The sequence below is a fragment of the Onychomys torridus genome, chromosome 10, assembly GCF_903995425.1.
Source record: "Onychomys torridus chromosome 10, mOncTor1.1, whole genome shotgun sequence".
Classification (NCBI taxonomy): domain Eukaryota; kingdom Metazoa; phylum Chordata; class Mammalia; order Rodentia; family Cricetidae; genus Onychomys; species Onychomys torridus.
In genome coordinates this window covers 78,577,444-78,599,551 of record NC_050452.1, presented here as the reverse complement: position 1 = coordinate 78,599,551, position 22,108 = coordinate 78,577,444, and the positions used below count along the sequence as shown (strand labels likewise).

The 22,108-nt window shown below is 40.0% G+C and overlaps 1 protein-coding gene and 1 non-coding gene across 3 annotated transcripts in view; one reads left to right on the top strand and one right to left on the bottom strand.

Annotated features, from left to right (window-relative positions):
* Positions 1-10,890: 10,890 nt before the first annotated feature.
* On the bottom strand, positions 10,891-11,051 carry LOC118592668. The gene has a single exon (XR_004946129.1). It is a non-coding gene; the product is annotated as a U1 spliceosomal RNA (small nuclear RNA).
* Positions 11,052-11,372: 321 nt separating this feature from the next.
* Positions 11,373-22,108, top strand: part of Cops4 (COP9 signalosome subunit 4) — a 47,737-nt gene continuing 37,001 nt past the window's right edge. The window contains exon 1 of one of the 2 annotated variants that reach the window (XM_036201192.1): positions 11,373-11,621. In XM_036201192.1, coding sequence (XP_036057085.1) covers positions 11,548-11,621 — 74 coding nt within the window. In that variant the 5' untranslated portion in view covers positions 11,373-11,547. The remainder of the gene's footprint in view (positions 11,622-22,108) is intronic. The other variant, XM_036201190.1, reaches the window with a different exon arrangement.

Genomic DNA, 22,108 nt, shown 5'->3' with positions numbered 1-22,108 from the left:
GATGGGAGTTCAGGTCCCAGGACTCAAAGTGAACTCAGGCAGTTCACAGCCACCTGAAAATCCAGCTGTAGACTCTGCACACATGTACACATATAAATATATTCTTGAGAGGTTTTGAAGAAAAGTGGAATGATAAAGAACTAACATAGATGATAATAGTTTTTGAAGAAAGAAACCAAGATTCAGGCATAGCGGCTTACCAAAAGAGAAACTCCCCAAAGTTGGGGTTGGGGCAGGGTTTTGTTTTTTTCTTCCCAGGAAAAGGAAGGCATCTAGCTAAGGAATCTGAAGACTACTGGACAAATGAGACATCTGAAGAAAAAGGATGAATCATTCAGAGAATATATCCCAAAGAAAGGAGTAGATTGGCCTATTGATACATCATATTTCCAACAGGATAAAATTTCATAAATCTTTATAAATATTTATTTCTGCTGTTCTCTACAGACACATAATGCAAATTGTCTTTTTGTAGTCCCAGTTCAATTAAAAATTAAAGCTGGCTTTGGAGTTGGAGCATGGCTCTCTCCTTCTCTAAACCCAAGCATATTGTTAAAAGAAAATTCAGAGTCTGGATTTCATATCAGAAAAGCCACCTGGTATGAGACAGAAGAAAACCAAAATTTAGGGACCATTATTGTCACAAACCTCTTATCCCTCAAATTTATTTTGATTCTTTAAAAACTTTTCTTTAGGTACAGTGCTATCTTAAAATTTAAACTTTCTGTTTTGATATTAATGATATTTAAGTTTTCTACAGTGAAAGATAAACTTTCCTAACAGTGAACTCTGAAGTCTCCAAAAAGATGATGGGGCCCCACAATGATTCTAACTGGACTATGATAACGCTACTAAGCTGACAAACACCACCTAAAGATTGGCTTTGGACTACAAACTGCACAGGACAATTTCAAGGTGGCTGGCCAAGATGGTCCAGCCTCACAGACTACTCTAGCCAGGACTTGAGGCAAGCCCTGCACTTTCCCATCACACAGAGACTGGACAGCAAATGACACAGGTAGCTCTCCCAGGACTGGACAATTAACTCAATTTTTTCAGGGTCCCCTAAATATACAAACTATCACCCCCAGACAGTAGGAAGTAATTTTAAGAACATGATACCCCCATTCCCAAGAGGTGGGTTGGGTGATTTTTTGGTTGTTTAGTGGGTTATGGATATGTGTTATCATTTAGGAGGGTTGGTTACAAATTGTTATTGGTAATGGTCAGGCAAATAGCTGAACAAAGGAGATTAGATTCAGGGACATTATTCTAAAAAGAAAGGGGAGATATAGACATAGAATAAGAAGGTAGATTATTGAATCTACATTTAATCCAAAAGCAACTAGTTTTAAATATTTTACATTGATATGGTTCATTGTATATTGATACAAATTTAAGGTTATTTTGATTAGAACATACTCTATATACATTTCTACTCTTCTTCAAGGTATTGTACCTATACAGCTCATCTAACAATGTAATATAAATTTTTAGTCCTTGAAAGTTATTATTACAAACTATTTAGGATAATAAAGAAATGCAAGTTAATAGTCACCTATTGGGAGCTGGAGACATAGCTCAGCGGTTAAGAGCACTGACTGCTCTTCCCAGAGGTTCTGAGTTCAATTCCCAGCAACCACATGGTGGCTCACAACCATCTGTAATGAGGTCTGGTGCCCTCTTCTGGTCTGAAGGCACACTTACAGACAGAACACTATACATAATAAATAAATTGTAAAAAAAATAGTCACCTATTACAATCAAACTTGTAGTCATGTAAGGTATGTTTTCAAGGACAAACAGAAATATATTTTAGATAGACTGGTGATCTTCAAACACTTCAGAGATCTATGTAATATGGCATTTAACATGTTTTAATAACATAGGTTTTTTAAAATGAGAATGAGACATGTCTGCTCCTGGCAGCAATAATCTACTTCAGAGAAGATGATGAGCATCAAAGAAACTCCATATGGAATTTACTTTCTTTCTTTCTTTTTTTTTTTAAAACGACTTATTTATTTATTATGTACACAGAAGAGGGCACCAGATCTCATTACAGATGGTTGTGAGCCACCATGTGGTTGCTGGGAATTGAACTCAGGACCTCTGGAAGAGCAGTCAGTGCTCTTAACCTCTGAGCCATCTCTCCAGCCCTGAATTTACTTTCTTTGTGGCAAAAGATAGCCACTGGGCAAAAAAAAAAGCACTCTTGCCTTGAACTGCTGACATTGTGCTATACAAATTGGACAAGCAGGACACAAAAGAAAGTGACTGCCAAACTTTGCCAAGACAAGATGGAACAGTCCTTCAAAAATCCTGTTTCACAATTAAGTCTGTCAGATGTAGGTTGAAGATGGATATCCCAACATTGCAGAGGGACCTTGGGTGACTGTCTAGGCAGTCTGCTGTTTCTGTCATTTCTCACATTTTTGGAAGTTGTTTGCTTGTACTTCCTGCTTACTCAGGTAATATTTTCTTCTCTGGTCTCTGATGGAGTTGAAGACTAGACAGTTATAATTATAGTATTCTTTGTTAGCAAATTTAGAAAAAAACACTCACAAAAGAGGTGTAAAGTGTTTAAGGTTGAGAGACATCAAAAGATAGGTTGGTAACGTAAGTTAGGATAGAAGATGAATTAGGTACAAGACTTTGGACTCACCAAGATAGGGTAGAAAATGGAATATTTTCTCTGAATTTGTCAAATGCTAATGGACTAGACATTGTTAATATAATTATTGCCTGTATATATTTGTATATGGTTATTTACTTATTGCATATAATTTTTCTTATATTAGTTGTAACATTTTATATTAGACAAAAAGAGGGGAAATGTGGTGATGTTTTGTTTGTGCTCTACCAAAGCTTACCTGAAGGAGGGTGGAGCTAGCCATTAGTTAACCATAGAGAGGACTGGGGTTCAATTCCCAGCACCCACATGGTAGTTCACAACTGTCTGTAACCCCTGTTCCAGGGGAAACAACACCCTCCCACAAACAGGCAGCAGCCTGCCTCTGCCAAAGCAGTTATGTCATCACCTGTGGCCAAGTGCCTTTCCATGGTTAGCTATGTGACATGTGCACCCCTTAAAAGTGCCCCCAGGTGCTCGCTCTCCTCCTCTTCTATCCTCCGTTCCTCTCTTCCCTCTCTTCTTCCTCTTGTTCCTTCCTTGTCTCTCTCTCATCTTTCTGCCTGCCTCTCTCATGTCCCCACTCTGACATGGCCTTTAGCTCTTTCACACCTCCCCCGCAATAAACCTCTTGCACTAACTCCGGAGTGTTTGCTTAGTGGCGTACCTTGGCAGGGCCCGCCGAAAGGTGCTCACTTCACCTTTCTTTTTTTATTCTTTCAATACGTGCAGGCAATATACCAATGTACATAAAATACAAATAAATTATTTAAAAAACAAGAATGCATTGGCTATGGCTCAGGAGACAGCTCAGTTGGGTACCTGTGAGGACCTGAGTTCACGCCCTAGGACCCCTACCCCTGTAAAAGCTGAGGATGGCAGTACACATGGTGATATGTGTAACCCCAGTCCTGGGGTATGGTAGGTGGATCCTCGAATGAATGAATGCACACACACACACACACACACACACACACACACACACACACACACAAAGAGTATATTGCCTAGCTAGGAGTGGTGTCATGTGCATATAATTCCAGCTGTAAGGGAGAGAAGGCCAGAGGATCAAAACCTCAAAATCATCCTCAGATACATACAAATTCCAGGCCAGCCTGAGCTACATGAAACCCTAACTCAAACAAACAAACAAAAAACCCAAAAAGAATATATTGGTGCTAGTGAGATTGTTTAATGGGTATAATGTGCCTGTCATTCAAACATAAGGACCCGAGTTCAAATCCACAGTGCCTTGGGAACAGAGACAGGTGGATCATCAATTGGCTGGTCAAGCCACTTGGTGAACTTTGGGTTCAGTGAGAGGCCCTGCCTTAAAAAGTAAGGTGAAGATTGATAGAAGACACCAGACATACACGCCTGCACATGCACTCACACACACACACACACACACACACACACACACACACACACACACGTTGGTTTGATCTGTGGCTTAGATGCAATGTTCTTCAGAACCTGGACTCATTCAGTCTGGATACTTCTACTATGCCACTTCCACTTGACCCCAGTGACATCAAAGTGGTGTATTTGAGGCACAAGAGTGTCCAGGTCTGTGCCACATCTTCCCGAGTCTCCAAGAGCAGCACCCCCTCCCCTTGTCTGTTTTCAGGGGGAAACATCCTGGGGACAGCATCACCAAGGCAAACAGTGACTGGGTGAGTCTGAAAAGCACAGTGGGACTGGCCGTTCTAATGTGAGCCCACACTGAAGTCACACCTCCTGCTTCAGCCACCATATTCAGATTCCCTCAAGGAACAACCAACAGGTAGAAATAAACTGAAAACATTCAACACAAAGGTGTAGCAGGAATCTTAAAAGGTTTAATTAATAAAATCAAACCTGAGGCCAGTTATTGGGGTGAATGCTGGAAGAGCAGAGAAGCAGAACAAGCCACAGCTACCTCACCTCGCCAGTTCCTCAGTTGATCCTGTTTCCTCAGACTGGAAGCTTCTGAGTCCTCATCCAGAATGAATCTCAGCTGAACTGTGCTGCTCAAAGCCTAAAAGCTTAACCAGCCAAATGCTTAACCAGCCAAATGCTTCTAGTTCCTGGTTTTCACACCTTATATACCTTTCTGCTTTCTGACATCACTTCCTGGGATTAAAAGCTCACTTCTTGTGACTAAAGTATCTCCATGGCTGGCTGTTTCCAATGTGGCTTTGAACTCACAGAGATCCAGAGGGATTTCTGCCTCTGGAATGCTAGGATTAAAGGCATATGTGATCACTGTTTAATATAGTGGCTTTTCTGTCTCTGACCCCAGAAAAATTGATTAGCGTGCACAATATTTCAGGGAACACAATACCACCACATTCCCCCCCCCCTTTTTTGTCTAAAATTAAAAAGAGCTTATAACTAACAGAAGAAAAACTGTCCAAAAAGTATATACAATATATACAGTCAAGAGTTACATTAACAATGTCTAGTCCACTAACATTTGACAGATTCTGATAAAAACTCCATTATATGTATTAACAATGTCCAGTCCAGTAATATTTGATAAACTCAGACAAAAATTTTCATTACTTATCCTATTTAAAACAAGCAGTTCCTTTTTAAAAGTATTTTTTCTTTTCATAATAGATTCAGTAATCTACCTTTTGTCATTTTTATATCTTCCCCTTTTTCTTTTTAGAGTAGATTCAGTGATCTAACCATTTATCCTATTATTTCTTTATCTTTTTTTCTCAGAGTAGATTCAATGATCTACCTCATATCTATATTCTCTTTTTTCTTTTTTTTTCAAACAAAAACTCTGAATCTAACCTCCTTGTTCAGCTTTTTTCCTGACCATTAACAATTAACAACTTGTAACCAACCATTGTAAACAATGACAATATCCAAAACTCATTAAACAACCAAAAACCTCCTATCCCACCTCTTGGGAATGGTGATATTTTATTTGTACTGAAATGTGATTTTATTTGTATTAATGCAATAAATAAAGTTTCCTGGGGGTCAGAGCTAATAGCAAGCCATAGCAGAAGCTGGGCGGTGGTGGTGTACACCTTTAACCCCAGCACTTGGGAGGCAGAGCTAGGCAGGATCTCTGTGTGTTCAAGGATACAGCCAGCATGATGACACATGCCTTTAATCTCAATAACAACCATAGAAGACCTGGAGGTCTGTATAGACAGGCAGTGATGAGGAGGTCGTGTGGTTGGGTTTACAACCAATGAGAAGGCAGAACAGAAAGTCAATAAAAAGACAGAGACACAGAGGCAGCAAAGGGTAAGGTTTTTAGCTCTCAGCTATTGCTCTGACCTCTTGGGTTCTCAACTCTGCATTGGCTCTATGTTTTTATTTTAATAAGACAGTTAAATCTACACAGAGGAACTGTCACTTTTTAAAAAAGATTTATTTATTTATTATGTGTACAGTGTTCTGCCTTCATGTATGTTTGCAAGCCAGAAGAGGGCAACAGATCTCATTATAGATGGTTGTGAGTCACCATGTGGTTGCTGGGAATTGAACTCAGGACCTCTGGAAGAGCAGCCAGTGCTCTTAACTGCTAAACCATCTCTCCAGACCTGGAACTGTCACTTTTGATAAGATTATCAACATTGTTTGAGCAGTGTGGTACCTATCATTAGCCAGAGAACTCTCAGGAACCAGTATATTCTGGAAACTCCCAAATCTGTGGATTGTAATGCTGATATTTGCTACCCTTATGATATTGTCAAGGAGATCCATATCAGTGCAATGGAATGCCCAGACAGTTAACTACAAAGGAAACTGTAAAAGGGGGACAGGGGAGAGGGAAGGAGGAAGGAGAGAATGTGAGTATGGAATTTAACAATTACCTTTAGAAAGAACACTGGGCATCAGGACTGTCTGGAAACAAACTATTAGAGCTTTCTGAATATAGTCAAAGAAACCATAGTAAAAACAAACACAGAAAAGACCTCAGTTGTTTAAGCTCTAATGAACTTCAACATCTGCTTAATTATAGTAACTCTTAATTTCATCCAACACCTTACACACCCACTACACCACACACGCTTGACCCCAATGAGATCAAGAAGGCCCGTTTGAGGTACGACAGTGTCAAGGTTTGAACCACACCTTCCTGATTCTGCTTTCAGGGACTTCAATTACCTGTAGTTAATTATAGTCTGAAAATGTTACATGGAAAATTACAGAAGCAAACAATCCCTAAGTTTTAAGCTGAGCACTGTTTGAAGTAGTATGATAAATTCTCTGGCCATTCTTTTCAGTGCTGCTTGGGGAATGAATCATTCCTCTGCTCAGTGAGTCAGCAATGTGTATGCCGCCCTTCTGTCAGTCACTCAGTAGTTGTCCTTATCAGTTCTACTGCCACTTCCCTGCATTCAAGTGATCTTTATTCTACTTAGTAAATGCCCCAGAGTGCAGCAGGCAATGGCACTGGCAAACCTGATATGCCAAAGAGGGTTTGGTTAGGTGAAAAGGTGAGCATTCTCAACAAGGAACAAAAATTAATCATGTGGAGATTGCTAAGCTGTATAGTAAATTAGAAACTTTGAGAGTGAGTCTGTGTTGTTATGACTTTACACTAGTGTGTGAATGTACATTCACCCATGTGCACATGTGGAGGCCAGAAGTCTTCCTACATCCATCTCCACCTTATTTTCACAGAACTGGAAGCTTGCTCTTTCAGCTAGACTGGCTGGCCAGCAAGCCCTCAGGACTTACCTCTCATAGACTAACTTTTTATGTGGGTGCTAGGAATCCAAACTCCTTGTATATTAAACTCTTTATGCACTGGCCATCTCCCCAGCCCCTCAGCCAGTATTTTAAAAATTACTTTTGAAAGATTTATTTTTATTTCATGTGTATGTGTGTTTGCTTGTATGAGCTTATGTGTACTGTTTCTGTGTGGGAGCTCCAGGAGGTCAGAAAATGGTATTAGATCCCTTGGAAGTGCAGTTACAGGCAGTCGTGAGCCACCATATAGATGCTGAGAATCGAACTCAGGTTCTCTGCAAGAAAAGCAAGTGTTCTTAACTACTGAGAGCCATCATCTCTCCAGTCCCTCAGGAGCCTTTTGTTTTGTTTTAACATCCTAGACTTTTAGCAGATGTAAACATGTCACATAAAAATCAAAGAATCCCACTCTTGCCCCTAAAGTGCTGTGCGATGTTCGAGTATGTCAAATGTGTTGCTCTGATTGGTTAAAATAAAGCACTGATTGGCCAGTAGCCAGGCAGGAAGTATAGGTGGGACAAGCAGAGAAGAGAATTCTGGGAAGTGGAAGGCGGAGGCAGAGAGACACTGCCAGCTGCCACCATGACAAGAAAGATGTAAGGTACCGGTAAGCTACGAGCCAAGTGACAAAGTATAGATTAATAGAAATGGGTTAATTTAAGATAAAAGAAGTAGATAACAAGAAGCCCACCACGGCAATACAGTTTATAAGTAATATAAGAGTCTGAATGATTATTTTATATGTGGGTTGTGGGACCGCAGGGGCTTGGTGGCACCTGAAGAGAAGCTCTCCAACTACACTAAAGACTAGACTATAATTCAAAAATAGAATGATTCACAGAAGTGTATATCATCAAGCTATTTATTTCACTTTCAGAGACATCACAAACAATTTCGATTAGCATATTGATGAAACTCCTTCAACGTTTTATACTTTCACAAAACAAAAAAACAAAACAACAATCCCCTTCCCAATCTCAAAAACAAAACAAAACAAAAAAACTAAATCAACCCAAAGTAACTCGGGACTTTTCAGATTATATTTTTGGTCCTTTCTTACAAAGAAAACAACTTTGAAATAGCCAAACCAGTTTTCCTTTCCCTTTGAGACAGGATCTCAGTCTGTGGTACAGATGAGTCTGGAACTCACTCTGTAGTCCAGGACGGCCTTAAACTTGTGTGAGTCCCTTTATCTCAACTGACTGAGTGCTGGGATTGCAGGCACCAGCTCCTATGCCAGGCTCACTTTTTCCTTGTCTTCTTTTTTTTGGGGGGGGGGGAGAAGAGGGAGCTCCTATATATATAACTATGTGCCTCTCCTTGGAACATTTACTCTATTTTGAAAAGTGCTTGATTCTAAAATAAAAAGTATATCCAACTGAAGACCTTTAAATTGTTGTAGTTTCTTTCTTTCTTTCTTTCTTTCTTTCTTTCTTTCTTTCTTTCTTTCTTTCTTTCTTCCTTCCTTCCTTCCTTCCTTCCTTCCTTCCTTCCTCTCTCTCTCTCTCTCTCTCTCTCTCTCTCTCTCTCTCTTTTTTTTTTTGCTAACATTGTTTGGGAAGCTGAACTCTCTTCCTTGGGGAAGGAAGCTATTCTACTGTGAAAAGGACACATAGGTATTTAGGTGGTCAGATGGACAGGTTGTAGTAGAGACTGCCAACTCCCTCCATCCCTCATCCCCTGGGTCCATCTCTCTCTCTCCTTTCTTCCTTCATTTTTCCCTCTCTCTCACTCTTGGACTGGGAATTAGTCTATGGCCTCATATATGGTAAGCCAGTGCCTACCACTTAGGTATAAAGTATAGCCCTAGCCTTTTTACTTTCTATTTTTTAGACAGGGTCCCACTAAGTTCTCTAGGCAGTCCTTAAGAGGTCTGTGCCAACATACCTGACCCACTGTTTTGTGGACATAAGCCCCCCTTTAAAAAACCTTATTGGGAAGTAAGTTTCCAGTCTCAGTGATGCTAGGCATCCTTGCCAAAAGAACATGATTGGATTGCTGTGATAATCTCTACTTTTCCTTTGTTTCTCTTGTTCTGTGCCCTTTCCAATAGAGAGAATATGCCATTTATAACATACCAGGATGATAAAATGCTTCAGTTTAGTATTTGTTGTAGGTAAGTCTGTAAGAAACTGCACTCCTATGTGAGTTTTGAGGCCAGCCTGGTCTACAGAGGGAGTTCCAGGACAGCCAGGGGAACACAGAGAAACCCTGTCTCAAAACAAAATTAAACAAAAAAAAAAAAAAAGAAAGAAAAAAGAAATTGCATTGCCTTCCTAAATATATATGACTGGAGGACAAATACTAGAATCCTCCTGCAAAGTGCAATTTGGCAATATCTGCCAAAAACTGTGTGTACCTTGATTCACTTTTTGTTTTGTTTTGGTTTGGTTTTTCAAGACAGGGTTTCTTTGTGTAGCTTTGTGCCTTTCCTGGAACTCACTCTGTCGCCCAGGCTGACCTCGAACTCACAGAGATCTGCCTGGCTCTGCCTCCCGAGTGCTGGGATTAAAGGCGCAATATATGTCTCCCCCCTCCCTCCCTCTTTTAGCGCTCTACCATTGAGCTAAATCCCCAACCCTTGATTCACTTTTGGGAGTGTATTTTACCTTCATCTATCTTAAATCATGCATATATAAGGTTATTCACTGCACCATTGTTGCTCTACTAAAAACAAGGACTAAATATAATTATCATCACTACTTTTAAGTATAATGATATAAAAGAACTGGACGTATATGGCTAGATTGCCTGAAAAGTGAAAACACCAAAGGCAGACCAACAAGCTGTGTTACTGTGGAAAGAAGATTATACAAAGTCTTACATTAATTTGATTGTACTTTTGGAAAATTTTGTAAGAATACATGGATAACGCACTAATGCAGTCTCATGTAAAAGTAAGATGACCATATAACTTGTCATTCAAGTAACAGTTTCTAAAGCGAAGGCAGTAGCACTAATAATTACTTCAGACAATAGATGAAAAATAGCATTGTTCTGAACAAAGTGGGGTATGTAACCAAAATTTTTAAAAGATACAGGGTGTAACAGAGAAAGGTAATACACATATATAGTCCATAGGGTAGTGTGTATACATGAAATCTGTATCTTAGACTTTTGTGGGACAGGGTCTCTCGTGGTTCAAGCTGGATTCAAACTCACTAAATTCAGGAACATAGCCTTGAACTCCTGGTCCTGATTCTCCTGCCTGCACCTCTGGAGCTCTGGTATTACAGCTTGGCTTTGTTTTTATTTTATTTTATTATTTTATTTTATTTTATTATTTTATTTTATTATTTTATTTTATTTTATTTTATTTTATTTTATTTTATTATTTTATTTTATTTTTTTTACTTTATTTTATTTTATTATTTTATTTTATTTTATTTTTTATTTTATTTTATTATTTATTTTATTTTATTTTATTTTATTTTATTTTTTATTTTATTTTATTTTATTTTATTTTATTTTATTTTATTTTATTTTATTTATTTTTTTTATTTTATTTTATTTTATTTTATTTTATTTTATTTTATTATTTTATTTTATTTTAGGGGAATGCACTGAAAGCAGTCCGCTATTATCACAAAGTACGCAGGCTGAGTTTCTCACAGGTGGGGGGAAACGCAGACACGGGCACACCTAAATAGTGGAGCCTTGTCCTGGCAGGATCATTTTCTTGATCATGGTATATTCCCTCCCAGGTAAATTATCTGTGTGTGTGTTTGGGGGCGTGTTGGGGGTTTTGTTTGTTGTTTGTTTTTCAGTGTTGGACTATAGTGCTTGGAAATAAAAACTAAACCCAGCTCATTCATTACCACAGGTAGTTTTAGAGATGCTTTAAAGTAAGAAGGGGAGAACGATAATCCTTAAACCCGGAACTGACAACGCCGTGGTTTTAACGTGCCGGGCCCTTACTGAAGTTGCACAAGGTACACGCCTTCAGGTTCTTCAGCCAATCCCAGGTCGGAGCGTGAGAGCTGGCGTCTCTCGGGGAGGCCTGGGCGGGTCTCAAACGGGAGGAGAGGAGTTTCGTGTCACTCAACCCTGAGGGCGGAGCTAATTGCGGCTCCCATCCCCGGCGCTCTGGCCCGTAAAGACGCTACTCTATGGCACCTCGGGTTCCCTCTGCCTGCATTCTGGAGGACCACACTCGTTTCCTTTTTGGCTGCGAGAGGTCCCGCCGCCGTGGCTGAGCTGGAAGAAAGATGGCGGCTGCCGTGCGACAGGATTTGGCCCAGCTCATGAATTCGAGCGGCTCTCATAAAGATCTGGCGGGCAAGTGAGTATTTCCTACGTGTCCAGAGGTGGGAGGGAAGCCACAAATTTACCTTCCTGGAGGTGACGGAGGCTCTCGGGCGTGGGGCCGAGGTGGTAGGCCCGAGGGCTCAGGGGGGCGGGCCTCTAGTCGGCCGTGGCGGTAAAGGCTGCGAGCGGCGGAGCACTGCAAGGGACCGTGTGCTGGGTCCTGGCCGCCCTGAGACCCGGGCTGACCGCCAGCTTCTCAAGTCCTTGATAACGTCCTCTGTGGGTTCCTTTGGCCTCTGGAAACGTGGCGAGGAAGATGACGGCTCCGTCGGCGGTGGCCGCCTTCGATAGTGTCTCTGACTTCTGTTTGCTGCCGCCTCCGTCCTCGCCTTGCTGGAGATAAATTTATATTCTAGGGTTTGAGGCAGAGGTTTTTTTTTTTTTTGTTGTTGTTGTTTTGTTGTTTGTTTTTGTTTTTTAAGAGAAGGCTTTCCAGGATGACAGGGGCCGAGGAGGTACGGCCGCTGTCATGTCGTCCAGAACTTCTCAAGTTGATAGCGTGTGTAGGTCCGTCTGTTCTGGGTACTCAGTCTGTCACCAACTCCGTAGAAGAGAACACAGGCACACTGCCCTAGGCCTGGGATGTCAAGAACAGTGATGTTTCCATAGACTGCTTAGGAATTTTGTCGAAACCTTAGAATGCTTAGGTCTACTCCACGTCAGTAGAGTAGCTGCAACACAGCTTAAGTCGTTCTCTTGGTAGATTTCACAGCTTTGCTTTCTGCTGAAAGTCGTTTTCTGTTCATTTGCTTTTTGTTTTTCGACGTAGGGTTTCTCTGTGTAGCCCTGGCTGTCCTGGAACTCGCTCTGTGGACATGGCTGGCCCCAAATTCAGAGATCCGCCTGCCCCTGCCTCCTGAGTCCTGGGATTAAGGACATGCCCGGCTCTTTCTGCTGAGAGCACGTTGATGTAATTTGTGGAATACTCTTGCTCGGCCTGCACACTGAAATGCTGTGTGTGTTGTGTGGCGGCCGTGCTGCTTTTTCGCTAGTAAATTTAGTTATACCCTGGGTTTAACTACGTTATGCTTCATTTCTCCGCTCAAAAAATGGTAGTATGATCTAATGAGATGTAGTCTTATCTGATTTAAAAAAAATGAGTGTGTCTATGTACTTACCACACTTAAATAACTGATTCAGTCCCTGGTATATAGAAAACCTCATAGAATTGTTATTGTTAAGCATTCGGTAAATACAAACGGACTTATTCCAGAGTTGGAAATAGTTGACTATGTCTTCATTGTTTAGTCTTTTTCTGCATGTGTTAATATTTTTTCTAGATTTGGATGAAAGTAAAGCTAGCTTGTGTATTTTCTTGTATTTCCTTTGCTTTTCCACTATATTACAGAAAACGTAATTAGTTATCAGATAAGACACAGCTTTTCCAACTGGAAGGAATTCTGGAACTTCCACTTACTATTTACTTCATAAGATATGAATTGGAGATGAACAGTAGTATGTCTCCACTGGGTTGTTTCTTTTGTCTGTTGCTGCTTAATAAATACACAGTTTAGTGGTGTAAAAGTACTTTTTCCCTCAGGATACTGGTGTTGCCTGGGTTGTATCCCTGATCTTACCTGGTTCAATTATGCAGATTAATTTGGCTGGCAGTTCTGTTAGGGCTGGGCTTGTGTAGATATCTGGTTATTGGCGAGGTCTTTTGTGCTCATTCCATAATTTGGCTCTGGTTCTCTTCTGGGACTTCCTTCATCGGAGTGGTTTACCTGGATGAGAATGGAAGCTGCAAGGCTGGAGGCTAGTTGAGCAGTTTTCCCATCAGCTCTGACTGATGAAAGCAATAACGAAACCAGCCCAGGTTCAAGGGGAAAGGAAATGGAATGTGCCAGTAACTTTTTAGTAGCCAAGTGATATTGCAAAGGAATATGGACAAGGGTGGTGTGAATCACTGTTACTGTGGCAGTTTACCACGTGAGTTTAAATAATTGGCTTGGTAAATGGTAGGCCATGCAGTCCTAGCCAGCTAGGGAGTCTTCCCTCAATATTGCTTTCTTTCTTGTCTTAAGATGCATTTTATTATTTTTATTTATGTCTATGTGAGTGTGAGTGCCATCTGTGTGCAGGAGCCCATGGGTGCCAAAAGGGAGTCATCCTCTGGACCTGGAGTTATGGGTGGTTCTGAGCTACTTGACATGGGTGCTGGGAATTGAATTCAGGGTCCCTGGAAAAGCAGCAAGCACTCTTGACCACTGAGCCATCTCGCCAGTCCTCAGTGCTGTTTTCTAGAATATTCTTGGCCTTGCCTCTGGGTTTTATCCAGTACTGTCTGAGTAAGAATGTGTTAGGGGCCAGTGGTGCACACCTTTAATCCCAGTGCTGGGGCGGGGAGGGGGGGGGGCAGAGCCAGGTGGATCTCTGTGAGTTCGAGGCCAGCTGGTCTACAGAGTGAGTTCCAGGACAGGCTCCAAAGCTACATAGAGAAACCCTGTCTTGAAAAAAGCCCAACCCCCCCCCCCCCAAAAAAAAAAATCCAAAAAAACAAAACCAAAAACCAAAACTCAATTAGAAGTGCTTTCTGACAATGAATTAACAATTATCCAACTTTAGTATAAGAAACTGGCTATATAAAAAGCATTTTTTGTTGTTGAAGATATAGGCTGCCTTTTCTTTTCATATAACGTGCATATTTATTACCTCTTACTTTAGAAGCTTTGGAAGAGAGGACTAGAGCAATGGCTCAGCTATTAAGAGCACTTACTGGGGACTGGAGAGATTTAAGACTGGTTCAGAGTTTAAGAGCACTGGCAGCTCTTCCAGAGGTCCTGAGTTCAATTCCCAGCAACCACATGATAGCTCACAACCATCTGTAATGAGATCTGGCGCCCTCTTCTGTGTACATAATAAATACAAAAAGAGCACTTACTGTTCTTGCAGAGGACCTGGGTTCAGTTCCCAGCATTCACATGGTGGCTCATAGCCCTTTATAACTCCAGTTCTAGGGGATCCTTTTCTGACTTCTAAGGGCACCAGACACGTATGTGGTGCACAGTATGTATGCAGCCAAAACACTCACACACCACATAAAAGTAAATAAATCTCTTTTCAAGAAAAGCTTTAGAAGCCAGGGGTAGTGGTGCACTCCTTGAATTTAGCGCTTTGGGGTTGGAAGCAGGCCGATCGATCTCTGAGTTCTAGGACAGCCAGGGCTATATAATGAGACCCTATCTTAAAAACGCCAAAAGTCAAAACATTTAGAAGAGAAAGAGGAACTGGAAAGTGACCCTGTGAAGATATTTGTTGTGATGATCTGCCTTAACTCAATTGACTAACCTACTTGTTCTTTGATTTAGATGTGACTTCGGGATGCTTGCTCACATGCTCATACCCATCCCTAGACTGAGCTTGCTTAGTTGGTCTGCCTGTGCCCAGCAATGCCTACCTACCTTTAATTGGACATAGATTAGATTGTTTGTTCATTTGTCCACTTCCCTGACCAGAATATAGTTTATTTTTAAAATGTTGTTTCTTTGAGGTGAGATATCAGGACATGGGTTGTAGGTCTTCGTTGAATCAACCTTATGAAAATACAACCTTTAAAACTTCTTCCTTCCAGGTCTAGAGTGTGGGAGGTATCCAGAGAAGGCTGGGAGGTGTTTGTAGTTTAAACATTTGTTTTTGTTTGTTTGTTTGTTGTTTTGAGACAGTTTCTTGTAGCCCAGGCTGGCCTCAAACTCCTTCCTGATTCTTCTGTCTCAGGCTCCCCCAAACTGGGTTTACAAATGTGCCCTGCCAGGACCAACTAACATTTCATTTTAAAGAAATTATTAGTAATAGAAGACTTCTTAGTTGCCTTTGCTTTCTGAGAAGACTTTTTCAGAAGAAAAAAATAAAAAGTGTACTCTGCTCCAGTGAGGTAGACTCTGGATTAGAATTTTCTAATAATAGTGGAATAGACATGTCAAAATGAGCATATGCATGAGCGTCTGCAGTGGCAGAGAGACAGTAACCTCAAGTTCTTTGGTTCTCTGTTAATCCTCCAGGACAGTTTTAGTGATTCCTATGTCCAGAATAAATGCTGTTTGTGTGCAAACACTATGGAGCAAGTAGATAATGTTTTTAGCATTATATATGGAGGAAAAAGCAGAAAATATACTTTTTATTTGTTCAATGTAAACAGCTTTATTTAGGAAAAGTGAGAAAGGACTTCTCAGAGTGGGAGGGACTCCAAGGGGAGGAATACACACACAAACACAAAGAAACTTTGAAGTCACATAGTGGTCAAGCCAGCATATAACCCCATATTATGAATTCCTAACTCTATATATAGTCACCCAGTGACTTAAAACAGTAGTAATTTGCATGTATCTACAATGAGCTGCAGACCAGGTGCACTGACTGCATCAACCGTGAGCTGCAGACCAGGTGCACTGACTGCATCCACAGTGAGCTGCAGACCAGGTGCACTGACTGCATCCACAGTGAGCTGCAGACCAGGTGCACTGACTGCATCCACAGTGAGCTGCAGACCAGGTGCACTGCTCTGCTTTTGTGAGTTGGTTGGCCAATATGTGACAACAAGGTTCCAAAGATAATGACACATTCAAAGCCAGAAGGGGCATTTCATTTCTGCTACATTTTCATGGTTAACAAGTTTAGAATGGGGTGGGGAAATAAACTCTTTTTTTTTTTTTTTTTAATTTATGTGAAGAACTACAAAGTCAAATTGCAAAAGGGCATAGATACAGGGAGTGAAAGAATTGTGGCCACCTTTTGAAAATATTCAGACTTACTCAGCTGAGCTTCACTGGGAAGCCCAATAGGTTAGATTCTGTGAGCAGTTCTGAGAATGTTTGTTGGATTATCTGTTTACCTGTCTGCCTGACCCCTCCCCGCCCCTTTTTGACGGTGTCTGTATAGCTCAGACTTTGAACTCACTATACTCCTCCAGCCTCAGCCTTCCAAGTATTGTGATTATAGGCATACGCCACCATTTGTGGTCTAAGTAATACCTCTTCATTACCTCTGTTCTGTCTTATTTCTCCTCTAGACTCCAGTGAAACCTCTGTTCAGAACAATATACTGGAATTTCTGTATCTTCTCTCTCATGTATTTTTTTATTTCTCTGTTTCATTCTAGATAAGTTCTTCAGCTGTCTCATTTGCTGTTGTGAATTTAAGTTGGTTATAGTGTTTTTCAGTTCTGTAATTTCTGATGGTTTGTTTTCCAAATGACACACACAGTTCCTATTTTCTTGTTGAACTTCAAAGCTTACCTTATCTCCTTAGTGTAATTGTATTATAGTTTTTCTGGCTTCAGCATAAATTCCTAGTTGTTGCATTGATTGTTACTTTTGTTGATGCTTGTTAATATTATTATGTGCCTTACTAACCTTTGTCTTTTGGCAAATTCTTTTCTTTTTTCTTTTTTTGAGCTGAGGATCGAACCCAGGGCCTTGGGCTTGCTAGGCAAGCGCTCTACCACTGAGCTAAATCCCCAACCCGGCAAATTATTTTCAAAGCTATTTTTAGAGACAATTTGGAGCCAGAATCATGTGTGTCAAAAAATGTTCACTTCCTTTTCTCAGTACCTGCTAACAGTCTTAAGACAAAGAGCTTCAGATTTTTTCCCCTCTAGATAATCCTTGGTATTGAATTTGTACCTTATTTCAAGGTGCTTACGTTTCCTTGTTTGGCAGACAAAGAACTTGAATTAGTCTCCCAGAAATAGCAACTTGCTTTTCAGTATTTCCAGCAGAGTTACAGAGCACTCCAAAGTAGAGCCCTCCTTTTCTCTGTACTGGAAGTGTCTTTACCACCTCACTTCTCCCTCCATTGCTTTGAGGACTAGAAAATGCCTTCAGGAAGAAGCTGTGGTTCACCTTTACATTCTTATTTTTTTCCCTGCTCCCCATGTCTTTTCCATTTACTTTATTTATAACTGTATGCACGTGCATACATATGTGCAGGTGCACGTGAGATCAGAGGACAAATTTCAGAATTCGTCAGTTCTCTCCTTCCATCATGGTTTTAAGGATAGAACTCAAGACATTAGGGTTGCATGGCAGGTGTTTTTCCACTGTGCTAGCTCACGGGCACTCTTAGAGTCTTTCCACTCCCTTTTCTGTGATGTTCCTTGAGCCTTGGAGAGGGTGGTGTAGAAATCCCATTCATTGATGAATATTCAACAGTCATTTATCCTAATCACTCTATAACCAGTTGTGAGTCTTTATAAATTACCACTGCCTACTGTAAAAAGAAGTTGCTCTGACTAAAGATGATAGTAGCACTATCTATAGAATAAGCATAATTATTTTGAAGGCTGTTTGATGGGCTTATGTCTGCAAAATTTCTATAGCAGCTTCCCTACTAGGGCCTATAGCCTTTCCAGCCATGGGCTTTTGACTCAGTCTGCAGTATCAGACATGAATTCCCTCCATAAAAGTCAAATCCAATCAGAGAGTGGTTGGTTATCTCCATTATTGACTTGGCATTATTATGCCAGTGAGCATACTTTGCTTGACCAGTCAGTAGTGTTGAATACAAGGTCCACAGCTAAGGTACACTTTTTGACAATTCTTTCTTTAACAGTACCTTCTGTCATGGTGAGAGTTAACCAGCAGAGCAGACACTTCCAGCCCAGCTTGTTATCTCTGTGTCTTGTAACCAGAGCATGTGTGATTTTCAGCAATAGCACTTTACCATCTAGTTCTAGTGGACAAACCACAGCAATGGTAATTGCCTATGTTGTTTGGTGTGTGTGTGTGTGTGTGTGTGTGTGTGTGTGTGTGTGTGTCTGTCTGTCTGTCTGCCTGTCTGTCTTAGTTAGAGTTTCTATTGCTGTGTAGAGACACCATGACCAAGACAACTTAATAAAGGAAAAACATTTTATTGAGGTGGCTTACATTTTTAGAGATTTAGTCCATTATTATCATGGTGCAACATGGTGGCATGCAGGCAAACATGGTGCTGGAGAGAGATCTGCTACATGTTAATACGTAAGCAACAGGAAGTAGGGCATGTGTAGCATGAATTCTAATTGGACTTAATAATCAAAACCTGAAGTCAGATATTGGGGTAAATGCTGAAAGATCAGAGAAATAAAGGAACAGCCAAAGTTACCTCTTATTTCCACAACTCCTCAGATGATGATGTTGTTTATTTTTGCTTTTTACTCTTTGAGGGGACCCCGTCAGCCAGCTCCCAAATAAATCACACACACAGGCTTACTTATAAATGCCCAGCCTTAGCTTGGCTTGTTTCCTGCCAGCTTTTCTTAACTTTAAATTATCCATGACTATTTTTTGCTTCTGGGTTTTTCCTTTTCTATTCCTGTATACCTTTTTTTGTTTCTTACTCTGTGGCTTGCTGTGTAGTTGTCCCCTGGGTCCTCCTTCCCAGATTTCTCCTATATATTCTCTGTGCCTGCCAGCCCCACCTATCCTTTCTCCTGCTTGTTATTGGCTGTTCAGTTCTTTATTAGACCATCAAGTGTTTTGTACAGGTACAGTAACACAGTTTCACAGAGTTAAACAAATGCAACATATACAAAAGCAACATACCTTAAAATAATATTCCCCAACACTCAGACCAAAAAGGGAGCTGAGCTCCTCCTATCTCTGCCTGCCTTATCACTTCCTGTCTCCAGTCTGTACAGACCTCTGGACCTCTATGGTTAACTAATGGCTAGCTCCACCCTCTGATTTTCAGGCAAACTTTGGTAGAGCACAAACAAAAGATCACATTTCCCATTTTTTTGTCTAAAATAAAAGAAGGTTATAACTAATATAAGAAAAACTATATATAGTTAAGTACAATAACTGTGTATAATATACAGTTAAAATAATACATATAATACATACACAGGCAATAAATACATCAATAATGTCTAGTCCATAAACATTTGACAAATTCAGAGAAAATACTTCATTATCTATGCTATCTTGGTGAGTCCAAAAAGTTGTACCTAATTCAATTTCTGTTCTAAAACATTTTGCACTTCTTTAGTGAGTTTCTTTTCTGAATTTGTTAGCAAGGAAAACCATAACTATAACTGTCTAGTCTTCAACTCCATCAGAGACCAGAGAAGGAAATAATATTACCTGAGTAAGCAGGAAGTGCAAGCAAACGACTTCGAAAAATGTGAGAAACGACGGAGACTATCCATCTTTGGCCTACAGGCCTAACATATCTGACAGGCTTTTCTGTGAAGCAGGATATTCTTGTCTTGGCAAAGTTTGGCAGTCACTTTCTTTTGTGTCCTGTTTATCCAATTTGGACAGCAACTGTCAGCAGTTGAGGCAAGAGTGCTTTTTTGCCCAGTGGCTAACTTTTGCCTTAAAGAAAGTAAATTCCATATGGAGTTTCTTTGATGCTCATCATCTTTGAGTAGACTGGTGCTGCCAGGAGCAGACATGTCTCATTGTCATTTAAAAGAACCTTTGTTATTTAAACATCTTAAATGCCATATTCTGTAGATCTCTGAAGTGTTTGAAGACTACTTGTTTATTGAAAATATATCTGTTTGACCTTGAAAACATACCTAACATGACTAAAAGTTTGTAATAGGTGACTATTAACCTGCATTTCTTTATTATCCTAAATAGTTTGTAATAATAACTTTCAAGGACTAGAAATTTGCATTACATTGTTAGATGAATTGTATAGGTATAATACTTTAAACAACAGTAGAAATGTATATATAGTATGTTCTAACAAAAATAATTTCAAATTTGTATCAATATACAAAGATCCATATCAATGTAAAAATATTTAAAACAAATAGTTGCTTTTTAAAAGTAGATTTAATAACCTACCTTTTTATCCTATCATATCTATATCCCACTTTTTTCAGAATAGATTCAATAATCTATCCTTTTATCCTATCATTTCTGTATCCCCCTTTTTCTTTTCAAAACAAGAACCCTGAATCTAATCTCCTTTGTTCAGCTTTTTTCCTGACCGTTACCAATACAACTTGTAGCCAACTACCCTAAACAATGACAATTATCCGTAACCCATTGAAAGACCAAAAACTACCTACCCCACCTCTTGGGAATGTGGGTGTCATTTTCTTAAAATTACTTCCTGCTGCCTGGGGCGATGACATCTTTAGAGGATCCTGAAAAGAAAAATTGGGTTAGTTGTCAAGTCCTGGGAGAGGTAGCTGTATCATTTGTTGTCCAGTCTCTGGGCAATGGGCTTGTCTCAAGTCCTGCTGGAGCAGTCTGTGAGGCTGGATCGTCTCAGCTAGCCACCTCAAAATTGTCCTGAGCAGTTTGTATTCCAAAGCCGATCTTTAGGTGGCTTTTGTCAGCTGAGTGGCATTATCATAGTGCAGATGGAATTGTCATTGTGGGGCCCCATCCTCCTTTTGGAGACATCAAAGGTCACTGTTAGGTGTGGTCATGGTTCACTGCAGAAAACTTAAACATTTTAAATGTCATATGCAGCAGATCTCAAAGAGGTTAAGGGATGAATATTTGTTATGTACATCCAGAGTACAAAAATTTAATTCCTAGTTACCTGATAGAAACTCAAACCTGAAATCTTGTTTAGAAAACTAGATGAAGCCTTTTTCTAGAATTAGTTAGTACTTTATATGACTATTAATGTCATGACAAAATTTTAAAAATATATATACATATTAATCCTATAAATTTTGAGATAATATACCTTAAGAAAAGCTTTACAGGGTCAAAATAAAACCAAAGGATCATGAGATTAGTGGCAATAGAATAGTCTCTAATTTTGGTTTTTCTTCTGTCCCATATCAGGTGGCTCTTCGACTTGAGACAGAAATTTTGGATTTACTTTAACAGGCATACTTGGGCTTAGAGAAGGAGAAAGCCATTCTCCAACTTCAAAGCCAGCTTTGATTTTCAATTGAGCTGGGACTACAAAAAGACCATTTGCATTTTATATCTGTACAGAACAGCACAAACAAACATTTGGGAAGATTTATGAAATTTTACCCTGTTGGAGATGTGACACACCCATAGGCCAATTTACTCTTTTTCTTGGGTCATTTTTTTTTTCCGGATAATTTGTCCTTTTTCTTCACGTCTGTCTCATTTATTCAGTGTTCTTCAGATTCCTTATCTGAATGCCTTCATTCTTCTGAAAGACAAAAGCAAAACCCTTCCCCAACCCTAATTTTGGGGAAGTTCCCTTTTGGCAAGTTATATCTGATCAAATGAAAAGCATTTGTTAGTTTTATAGGTTAGTTTAGATTGAACATCCCCACAGTTTGAAGAACTATCATCTCTTCTAAGTAAGTGGTCTCTCTTGTTCAAACCTAATCTTTATTAATTTTGCTTTATGGCTTCTCCTGAATTTTTTGTTCTCTCTTCTATAGCTGGTCTATCATCCAGAGCAGTGTGATTTCTTACAGTAAGCATTCTGTAATTCTCTAATTGCTCTGGGAAGGAGTTTCCTCCATGATGACAGGAAATGACTGAACTGAATTTGACATGGGGGCCTTCAAGAGACCCCTTAAGGTGTTTTC